The 10,715-nt window shown below is 59.1% G+C and overlaps 1 protein-coding gene across 1 annotated transcript; it reads left to right on the forward strand.

The window, feature by feature from the left end:
* Nucleotides 1-2,155: 2,155 nt before the first annotated feature.
* BESB_044840 (AP2 domain transcription factor AP2IV-4) lies at nucleotides 2,156-8,755 on the forward strand (the record flags this gene model as incomplete). The annotated part of the gene is made up of 2 exons (XM_029362935.1): nucleotides 2,156-3,322; nucleotides 3,464-8,755. 2 exons carry the CDS (start codon nucleotides 2,156-2,158, stop codon nucleotides 8,753-8,755), a joined length of 6,459 nt encoding a protein of 2,152 aa, XP_029220301.1.
* Nucleotides 8,756-10,715: the final 1,960 nt, after the last annotated feature.

The following is a 10,715-nucleotide window of genomic DNA, read 5'->3' on the forward strand; positions in this document are numbered from 1 at the left end:
AAGGTGGGTTTGGGACGCAAGCCTACCACGGTCCCTCAACCGGGTGCGTGGCCTGGGCAAACTGGTATGTATTCCTAATAGCCTTGAAAAGGTCATCCCACTGGGCAAGTTGCTAACCGTCAGGTCTCAGCATCTGCTTCGGGGAGAAGTGTTCTTCGAACTTTTGGCATTCGCATTCCGTTGGCGCCGCATTCAGGATGAGTCTCAGCATTGACGATTTCACATCTTGTAGAATTGCATGCCCCCGATTTTCAGGCTTTACCAACTAGGTTTCGTGGTGCGGATAAGCACCGTTCTATGCGCACAGAATAGCACGGTCACTCATACGGAAAGGGGCACGAAACCACGTAAGCTCTCGATGTTGAGATCCGAAGGGTTCCGCGCCGAATCCGTGCTCGGAAAAAAAGATCACAGGGCGGGTCTGAGTCACCAGCATGAGTGCCTCCTTTCTCATCGCTCAGAGATGTTAGCCTTTTTCAGTGTTTTGTGTGCGCAAAGACAGGTACAACTGCTCAGAGGGTAGCACTTCCCTGTCTGTCGTACTGGGGTCCCTGAAAGTTCCTCGCGAACTCCACCTGGAAAACCGGACCCGAATCGGCCTGGCTTCAATCGCTTTGATACCCCGTCAGTAAAGGCAATGCGCAGAATTGGCGCAGACTCCCTTGGGTAGTTGCCTTTGCTGTCCAGCCCAGCACAGCCATGAACCGAAATTTGTACGCAGCTGCAGATAGAAATCCCCCCTGACTCCTCCTTCCGCGCGCCTTTTCCCCGAGACATTGGCAGACCCCGTTACCCGTCCCCCAGTTTTGCTGAAGCAGGCGACGTCAAAGTGCTTTCGTGAGGGCGTACTTCGCAGTCGAAGCGCAGTCGTTGAAGATGCATAGGGAAGTGCGTGAGCGCTTTCGCGGAGGGCTAGAGCGTTCCTCAAACGTTGTGGCGGCCGCTCTCATCTCGAGACCGCCCCAGCGCAGCAGGGGACGCCCTGGACGGGTGTCCCCTGCTGCGCTGCCGCGGCGGTCGCGCTAGCGTCGCTCCGGGTTTGGCGGCTGACCGCCTCAACGCTGTCTTTTCAACGCACCTGGCGGCCCCCGTATGTCCTCCGTCACACACAGATTTCTTTTTTCTGCCCTCCACGCTCGCGAACTGGAGCCTTTTTCAGCTTGAGTCGCAACAGAGCGTGATTTACGTTTCCTGTTTATCTGGACGATTCATTGGAGCTCGCTGACTACAGACAGCGAATCTCTACGAGGTACCCAGCGTACGCCACGCGGGTCCCCTTTGATCTGTCGTGAGTCATCCGGCGCAACAACGCAACAAGCCGGTGTCCTTGACTCTTGCGCCTTCTACTGCTCTGGGTGCTGGACAGTGTTAGACGCCTTTTTTCGTTTCAGCTGTCTGTGTAGAACCAAATTTCTTCGTCTCCGAGGAAACACCCGATTTCCTTTGTTCTCGGTCCCCCACGTCTCAGTCTATCGGTCGCGAAGCGCGCGAGGACAGTTCCTCCTTCGGAATGTCGCAGAGTTTCCAGGCGCGCGCAAGTTTCCCGTTCGCAGCCTAGGCAAGACGGCTGAGCGAACACCCTCCACACCGTCCTGGATGCCATCCGCAAGTCACTCAAACGTCTGTTTTCAATTCAACCAGGTGCCTTCTTTCTACAGTTTTGGGATACGCGTAGAAATCCAAGAGACCCGCCGATGCAGGCACAGCACGCGTCTTCGCCTGCGAAATCCCGCCTCTCGACTACAATTGAGCTGGAGGGGGGGGGGAGTGCGTCTACCCTGCAATGGCGACGCGATTCTTAACCGTGTGAGGAGTTCTTCACTCACGTCTTTACCCCGTTTTTTATTGTTTTCTCTCTGATAGACCCAATCTTGCCTGTAGAAGGGAGAATTGTTTCCTTTTTCGCCGTGCCTTTCGGCTCCAGCCTGGTGCGAAAAGCACGGTGTCGCGAGCAACCGGGGCGGGTCCTTGCGCAAAGCGCTAGTCGTGTCCTGTCAAGACCAATGTCTTTTCCTTCCGCAAGCAACCCCGTGGCTCTGCAATACGAGTGACTTTTCTGTCTGTACCCCGTGTCTTCTCGCTTACGACACGTAGTTTTTCTTCTCAACAGACAGAAAAACCCGGCGTCTGCGTGTTCGTACGCCGGGCGGCTAAAATGGCTACTCCTCCAACTACCACCGAGGCCAGACCCGCCAAGCGGCGGTGCGTCCCTCTGCCTCAGGATCATCCCATTCTTTTAGGAGGGGAAGGCGCGGGAAAGGTTTTCCAACATGAATCCTTCGCTTCATTTTCTCGTGAACTGTGTATTCAGCAGGAGCTGGCGTCCGTTGGCTCTGGAGCTGTGGGGGGTGACCTCTCTGCGGCGGCGCTGCTGAAAATCGTCCAGTCCCAGAACGCCGGAGGAGTTTCGAACGCCGTCCTGCGGAGTCTTTTTCCGTCACTGCATCAGAATTCATCGGGAGACTGGCGTGCAAACGTCTCTGCTTCGACTCCTGCTCTCTCGTCCTCCACCGCACCTGTGTCTTCGTCTGTCCCGGGTGTCGCCGGGCAAGGGGCAGCGTATGGCCAGCCCTCCACCGTGGGAGATTTGATTCCTGGTGGAGACCGAGAGCATTTTGTGTCTGCCAGTCAGCGGACGACATTGGAGGGTTCCCCTCTCCTTCCGCCGTGGGGCGCGGCAGCCCGGGCGGCCGCAGAATCAGCAGAAGCGCCTGCGGGTTCAACCCTGCCTGCAGGATCATCCGCTCCCCCCTCGACATCTTCCCTCTGTTCCACGTCCGAAGTCCTGGCTCTCGCCCAGACAGCGCTCCGAGCCATGAGCGGAGGATTTAGGGCCGCATCTCCTCAAGCCGAGGAAAGCCCTGCGCCAGCTGCTGGCGCGTCCCCCCAGGGATTGAGCCGCCAGTCTTTCCTGCAAGCTCTCCTCCTGTCTTCGGCTCCAGTCGGATCTGCGGCGCCGTCTCTGTCATCTGTGTGCACTGCTTCAGCTCCTGCCTCTGTCTCGAGGAATGCGGGCGCAGCTCATCTGGAGCGGATGCTGCAGCAGGCGGCAGCGGCAGACAAGAGTTCTGTCGTGGGAGCCCCCTTCGGCGGTTTCTCACAGCCCTCGACGCCCCGGAGAGACGTGCTGAGGAATTCTAGTCTTTTCTCAGACGCCACGGGGCTGTCTGCTGAGGACGCCAACCGCGGGCTCAGCACGCAGGGCACCAGCACCTCTTCGATGACTGACCACGGCAGTGCTGGAGACACCACCGCGGCTGGAAAAGACGAAGAGTTGCATGCGAAACTTGGCTCTGGCACGCGTCAAGAGCAGAGCTCGATGGTAAGCTCGAGACCCGTTTTCGGTGGATGCACATCGCAGCAAAGCTGGGGCAGATTTTGGACACATGTGGCTGCGCGACTGAGGTGCCACTTGCGCTGCGCGGTGAATACTACGCGTTTCCTTTGGTGTGCGTTTATTCAGGACTCCGTTGGCCTCCTTGGTCTTCTGGCTGCACTTCAGTCGTCCCAGTCTTCCCGCAACCGCGAGTCGCCCTCTTTGTCGCACCCGCTGCTCTCTTCTACTCTGATGGGCTCCATGCCGCCAGCTGCGTTCGCTACATCGTCTCCATCTTCCCAGTGCCTTTCTTCTCCGCCGTCTTCCAGCTGCTCATTGATGAAGGCTGATCCTTTGTTCTCCGATGTCTTGAAGTCCGCCCCCGAGGCGACAGCTGCCCAGGCGGCGGCAGGCCTTTCGGCTAGCACTTTGGCTGCCTTCATCCAGAGAAACAATGCAGTCTCTGGACTCGCAGGGACCGATTTTCTTTCTCAGTTGCAGGGCAGAGGCTTTCGTCAGGCGTTCTCGTCGCCGGAGGCCTCTGTATTGCCCTCGTCTCTTTTGGCCGTCGGTGCTGAGCCCTTGAGATCGGATGGAGGCAGTGGCGCAGCTGCCAAGCATCCGAGCGCCCCTTTTCTGCAGTCCGCCCTGCGACTTCCGTCGCCTCATCAGGCTCTGCTGGAAACTTTGCTCGCCTCATCCTACGCGTCCTCCGCTTCCACGTCTCTCCCAAGAAGCGACTGCGGCGAGCACCTCATCTCACTTGCTCCCTCTGCCGTGGGTTGCCTTCCCTCTGCCTCTCACTCAGGCGCGAATCTGGGTCAGACGCGCAAGACAGGCACCCGCGTGAATCGGCAGGGCGCTGGGTTGCAGAATGGCAGCGGTCGCGTGAGACGAGGTAGGAACACCCAGGGGGCTGGCTTGCCTCAGCATCAGACGTCTACCGACAGCGTAGTCTCTTCGTCCGCTTCCTCGACGCATGCGGGAGAGCTGTCCTCGTCATCGCATCCCCTCGATCTTCTGCGTCTGGGTTCTCTGATAAGCGGCGCAGTCAAGCGGGACATGTCCGTTCAGTCTGATGAAACGGTGACAGTCGTCGGCGAGGCCTCGCAGCGCAGTAGCTCGCTTTCCCGGGGGCTTACTCAAGAGAGTCTGCTGCAGCTGTCTGACGGCAGCAACTCGAGCCGCGAAAGCGGGACCCCGGCGCTAGGCCCGTCCAAGGCGGCGACGGCGTCGTCCTTCGCCTCGGAGTCCATGGCCGCGTTGGACGAGGATGCAGTCGTTGCGGGGGCTCTGCCGGCTCCGCGTGCGCACACGTCGAGTTTCACACCTTCAAAGCCCCGGGAGAGTCGTCGGGGCGGAGCCCACGGGTCCAATGCACCGCCTCCCGTTCCTTTGAGAGCCGAGGTTTCTTTGGGAGGAAACCGGCCGCACTACCACGTGGCGAAGCAGGAGTGGCGGGTGCGGTACTACATGAACGGCAAGCGCAAGATGCGGACTTACAGTGCCAAGTTTTACGGCTACGACACCGCCCACAATATGGCGGAAGATTTTGCCCACTACGTCGACAAGCACGAGGCTCTACCAGATTCCATGATGATGGCAGCCATGATGCTTCAGGCGCAGGCCAACGCGGCAGCTGCGTCGGGACAGACAGTCCCTCTCTCGCGCGCCGTGAAGGCATCTGCCGGGATGACCGCCGCGGCGGCTGTGCAGATTTCGGCGGCGGCCAAAAATGAGAGCGATTCAGGAGTCGAGGGCTCCGCGTCTGTCTGCGATGCGTTTGACGTCCGGCCCGAGTCGTCTGAAGGCGGAGAGCATGGCGCGGTTGAGCAGCACTGCCTCGCGTCGTCCGCGTGCCTGAGCTCGCTCCCCGATCTCTCCAGTGCCGAGGCCACGGGGTTGGCTCCCGAAAGGGTGGAAGGAGAGGAAGTCGTAGCGGAGGCCTCTTGGTTTCAAGGGGCTCGCAAGACGCCATCCCCTTCGGATGAGATCCTCTGCCCGTCTGCGCCCTCGGCTGACGAAGGTGGCGAGCCGGAGGGCTCGGGAGACGCCATTTGGGCTCTTCAAGACGCTGCTCCTGATCAAGGTGAGAATGGCCTGTCAGGTTGTAGGGTGCGCCGCGCCGACACTGGATCAGAGGGGGAGATGCGGAAAGCGAAAGACGACAGTGTAGAAGGAAAGGGGGATCTAGGAAGCGGATGCGCAACCGAGAGACGCTTAAGTAGAGGAAAGCCCGGAGCCGAATCAAGCTTGAGAGAAGGCCAAGAGGACATGGGGGTGACTGCGCCTTCGTCTTTTCAATCTCTTTCCTCGTCTCGATCCGCCTCGTTGGACCCTCTCGCTCTCCCCCGCCCCGGAGACGTGGACACTCAGGGCTTGCCCTCTGCTTTCACCGGCTCGTCCGCTTGCGGCTCTCTCTCTCTCGCTAGTGAAGGCGCCGCCCTGCCGAGCGACGAATCGACATCAGAGCTTCCATTGCATTCCAGTCAACATGGTATCCAAGGATCTGCGAGTGATCCTTCCCTTCTCTCTCAGGATGCTTGCCCGTCGACGCCCTTCCCGTTAACTAACGCTCACCGTGGTCAGAATGAGAGTATCTCTTTGCCTGGAGACGACGATGCGGATCCGCTACTTTCTCACCATGGGTGTCTCACGCCAGAATTTAAGGACGAGGGCGAACACTCCCGGCGTCGTTCACCACTCTGCGAAAGCTCAAACGGCGAGAGCTCCCCAGCACAGGACAACCCTCTTCCAACGGTCTCTTTCCACGCGCCTGGTGGCTCCCTCCGCCACGAGGCCGCCACGCCACAAAAAACTGACACGCTTCTCGCCGATGAAGTGGAAGGGAAGACGACAAGCGTCGCGGCGACCGCGGTGGCGGCGACAGCCGTAAGCCACCAGATCTTCGACACAATCACCCTGTTCGGAGAGTTCCTACGCGAATTCGCCAGGGACAAGGTCGTGCAATTCGATGAGCACGGATTCGACGCAACGCCTCACAAACCGACCGCAGTCAGCTTGCGTTTAACAGGGGAGCTGGCGCAGTCAGGGTCGACTGGCCTGGCGTCGCCTCGCCTGAACAGCCAAGGGTGCGCTAAAGGAGAGGCAGGGAGCGACGGCGCCAGTCTGCCTGCAGGAGGGAGTGGGCTTGTAGCTAACGAGGCGCAGTTTGCTCTCGCTCGCGATCTGTTCCCAGCGGATGCCCTCGAGTGCGCCGGCGAGACCAAGCCGAGACTGAGCTCGCCAGAGCTTCTCGTTTTGTCCCACTCCCTCGTAAACCTCACGTCGTCGACGTACGTTCTCATGCACACTCTCAAGTCTTCGCTGACGAAGTCGACCGACCAGGTGCAGCTTCACCAGTCTCTGCTTGAGCGCAGCGGCGAACAGCTGGAGCAGACGGCAAAGGCAGACGGGAGTGAGGACTCTGAGGGTCGCGAAAAGCCTCGATATCCAACGCTGAGCGAACAGGTCGCTTCCGCAGATCTAACTGTCACTCCCGAGACGCGCCCGCCTCTGTCGGGGCTTCCGTCGTTCGAATCAGAAGAGCTGGCTGCGTCCTCATCTGATGCGAAAGAGGAGGATGACATGGGGGACAGCGAAGCAGCGAGTCGCGGCAGCAGTGCGCGAGACCCAGGCCTCATGGATGTCAACGAGGCGCCGACAAGAGAAAGCGCCTCGTCTGAGGCCGCAAAGTCAGGGGACTCGGAATCCGCACAGGTGCAGGCGGCAAGAGAGCGCCAAGGTGAAGGGGATCGAAAGAAGCCCAGCGTAATCGCCACAGCGCTCAGCCTCTTGGAAACCCACCAGCACCTGGCGTCGACAATTTCACAGCTCCGAGGGCCCGTGTCCCAGCAACTGCGTTTTATCCTCCATATCGCGGCGCCCCAGCTGCTTCCGTGTGCCTTGCCCCCGCTAGCATCGCCGCGAGACACCTGCGACGAGGAGGGGGAGGCGCCGCCCACGAGCGCCGACCAGCAGCTGGAAGACGTTGAGGGCAGCTTGGCTGTGGATGAAATGCCCAGCAGCTGCGGCGACGGCGATACGTGCAAGGCGAAGAGGCCGAGAGAGGATGACGGCGCCGTTTCGCGGGGCGAGACGCAGACACAGGGCGTCGATCACCGGACCTCCCCGCGAGCGTCTCGAGTGCTTCAGGACGAGGCAGCTTTGGAGCGCCTTCTGCTTGAGCCCTTCGAGGAGACGCAGTCTTGCTCCTGCGCAGACAAGCCCTGCCCCTGCGACCGCCAGCAGGTCGCGGACATGGTCTACTTGCTCTACGCCATTCCCGCCCGCCAGCAAGCCTCGCGAGTCTGCCCTGCGTGGGAGGGCGACAGTGCGGCGGCCGAGAAGGACGTCGCGCTAAGGTTGGACACGGGGCGCGAAGAACCCAAGGCGGGCGAGACCCTCGGCACGATGAGTTTGCCGGGAGAGTCCTGCGAAGAGAGCCGCGGACAGCTGCTGGTGCGCTCGCCCGACGGCGAGACAGCCGGAGAAGCCTCGGCGCCGGTCTCCGCACTGCGTGCCGAAGGGCAGAGCGCCGGGCGCAGGTCGTTTTCCTCCTCTTCGCTTCTGGCAGCGGGCCGGGCGATCGCCTCCTTCTCGTCGTCGCTCGCGGGCGTGCCTGTGGCTGGCTCGGGGGGCAGCGACGGAAACGGATGCCTGCACCTGGGGGATCTCTCGAGCGTTGGGCTCTTGAGCCTTTCGTATCCGGCGATGTTGGCTTTTATTCTTCCTCTTCAGTCTCTCCTGCACACGGTGTCGGGAATGATTCTGAGTCTCCACAAGAAGCTCATTCACCGATTCATCTGCGCGCATCTCCAGCTGCTTCTCTCAGAGGACCGCGCGTTGGACGCCTCGCGGGAGCGGAAGAGGAGACACCAGATGCAGGAGGAGAAAGCTCGTAAGAAGACGAACGTGTGTAGCCCCGAGGGAGGAAATTCGGCTGTAGTAGATGTGGCGCAGGCGCGCACAGATGAGGCGGAGAGAGTTGAGCACTCCTTCGCTGCTCCCGACGCGACTTCGCTCGCGCAGAATGCAAGTGGGCAACTACCCCCATCTGCGCTCGGTGTGAGCCACGTGAAAGCCGTCCCGGAGCTTCTCTCGCTGAACTACTTGACGGAGGAAGCCTCCGCGCGGAAGCAGGGCACTGCGCCTAGCAGAGGCGCAGCCGCTGCCTTGGAGGACGAGGAGGGCCCGCAGAAGTCAGACGAAGAGACGACTTCCCTACTTTTGTCGACGACGCAGGCCCCCCATCCCGGCGCGTCTGCGTCTTTCCTGGATGGCGGCGACGGCGCTTTATCTCCGCGCCCGTCCCTCGCCTCTGAGCCCTCGGCCCTAGGCCTTCAGGAGCTGGAGCAGGAGAAAGCCAAGGCGTTTTCTGGTCTCTTTCCCCCTTTCACCTCTTCCGTGTCACCCCTCGCGCCAGGTCGCGAGGCGTGAGGGCCCCGTTCAAAATCAGTTAGGACGGGATGGCGTTCAAGAACCGACACCCAGTCGACGGTGGATCCCATCGACGCTGTTTCGAGTTTGTGTGAATCTTCATGAAAGAACGGCGCGATCGGGGGGTACTGAGGATCTTGCGAGAAAAATTTGCTTTCCACACTATCTTTGTGGGTTTCTCCGGGGCTTTGTTTTCGATTTTAGCACGACAGCACAAGCGTTTCCTTCTGTCGCTGCGTGATGAGTAGCCTCGTCCCAAGCCAAGCGGCCAAGGACTAGGGAAGTCTAATTTTTTCAAACAGGGCTGCTGCGCGTCAGGACTCTGCATGAGTCACGCGCTTTCTTCCCTCTCCGTGGACCCTGAACGACGTGGAAGGGCGACCCGTGTCGCGTGCCCCAGCACAGGACGGGTCTGAAGCGCGCGACTCGGATTCCCTCGGGTTCGTTACTGTTTGAGTGCTTCCTTGTTGCCGTTTGTTGGATTTTTTCGAGGGTATACGGGAAGAACTTTTGAACCGCAGGCAGCTTTTGAAACCTTGTATGCGTCATCAGTCTGCGGGTCGGCTTCAAAGGGGTAATGCACGCGTCTATTTGAAAGAATCTTGACTGTATGTATATAAGTATACCGATATACATGGGTTTGTGCCGTATTTGAACAAATATGGAAAAGGCAACTGTACTGCCTTCCAGGGCCATCCGATTGAGAGGGCTCTTAACAGGATGTAGCGTGCCTCAGTTTCCTTCGTGCCTGTAGACCTATAAAATTCGTTGTCGCCTCATGGGACGTGAACGTGCGAAGTCCTATCGAAGCGTTCAGTTGTCACCAAGATTTGATTGCGTCTTTGTATGTTTTCACGTCTTTAAAGACCATTTATTTCAACCAAAAATTCAGATTGGATTCGCGGTCTGCGGATATTTGCACGCGTGGCGTATGCAGGCCCTCAGGCGCTCGCCTTCGTCTGGCTCGACGCAGAAGCTCAGCACGTCTTTGTGAATTAGCTGGCGCTTCATGCATGCACTTTTTCACCGAAGCGAGATCCCCCTACGCAAGTGCTTCTTTTTCGCGTCACTCTGAGAACTGCGTTGCCTACCCACCTCCCAGAGCTAGGTAGTTCATCTGCGCCAGCATCTCGAGCTACATACAAGGCGTCTTTCCACGGCAGCTGACGCTGCCTTGGGTCACGTCTGCTCACTGCATGCCTCCCCACACTCTTCCACACTCCGACAGAACCCTAAATGCGGACACTGTCTTCTTTCCCTTTTCCAGTGTCCTTGGTTTCGGTATCGCAACCGACAAGGTGCGAGTAGGACAGCCCTCAGTGCCAGTGCTTGCTCAAAACGGCGAAAAGGAACGTTGAGTTGTTTTTGTATTCAATAACGGACGTGAGAGAGAAATGCACTACGCACGAAGTTTTCTTAGACACGGCAGATGTTTGTGGCAGAATCAAATACGGCGCGCGGCTTTCAGCTCTGCGTGGGAACTCTCTTCGTTGTCGTACCGGGTTGTGCCAGGAGCCACGGACGGTGAAAAGGTATAAGACGGATAAGGGAGGCAAGCAAATGAATCCACTGTCTTTTCGCCCTCAGGCGGCGTCCGATCCCTCAACCAAAAGCGGAGACGGGAGACGCAAACAAAAGCACAGACAAATGAGGAGCCACAGCGGCCTCTCGGAATGATGACAACGAGAAAGAGCCTCTGTGCTACGCGGGTTGTCTCAGGCTGTGACAGACGCCTCTTGCACGTGTAAAAAACACGACAACTGACGGCCTTCAAACCCACACGCACTTAGGAAGGGGGCCACGTCTTCAAAAAATACGCATTGATGTCGCGAAAAGACCTCTGGACACCATGTGTACGCCAAAGGAGGAATGTGTCTGTGGCTCGCCGGGTTGAGGGTTCGGCACGTCTCGCTTGTGTGCGCTTAGGTCGGCACGAAAGATACGAGCGAAGAACTAGAAT

This window comes from Besnoitia besnoiti, chromosome III (genome assembly GCF_002563875.1).
Source record: "Besnoitia besnoiti strain Bb-Ger1 chromosome III, whole genome shotgun sequence".
Classification (NCBI taxonomy): domain Eukaryota; phylum Apicomplexa; class Conoidasida; order Eucoccidiorida; family Sarcocystidae; genus Besnoitia; species Besnoitia besnoiti.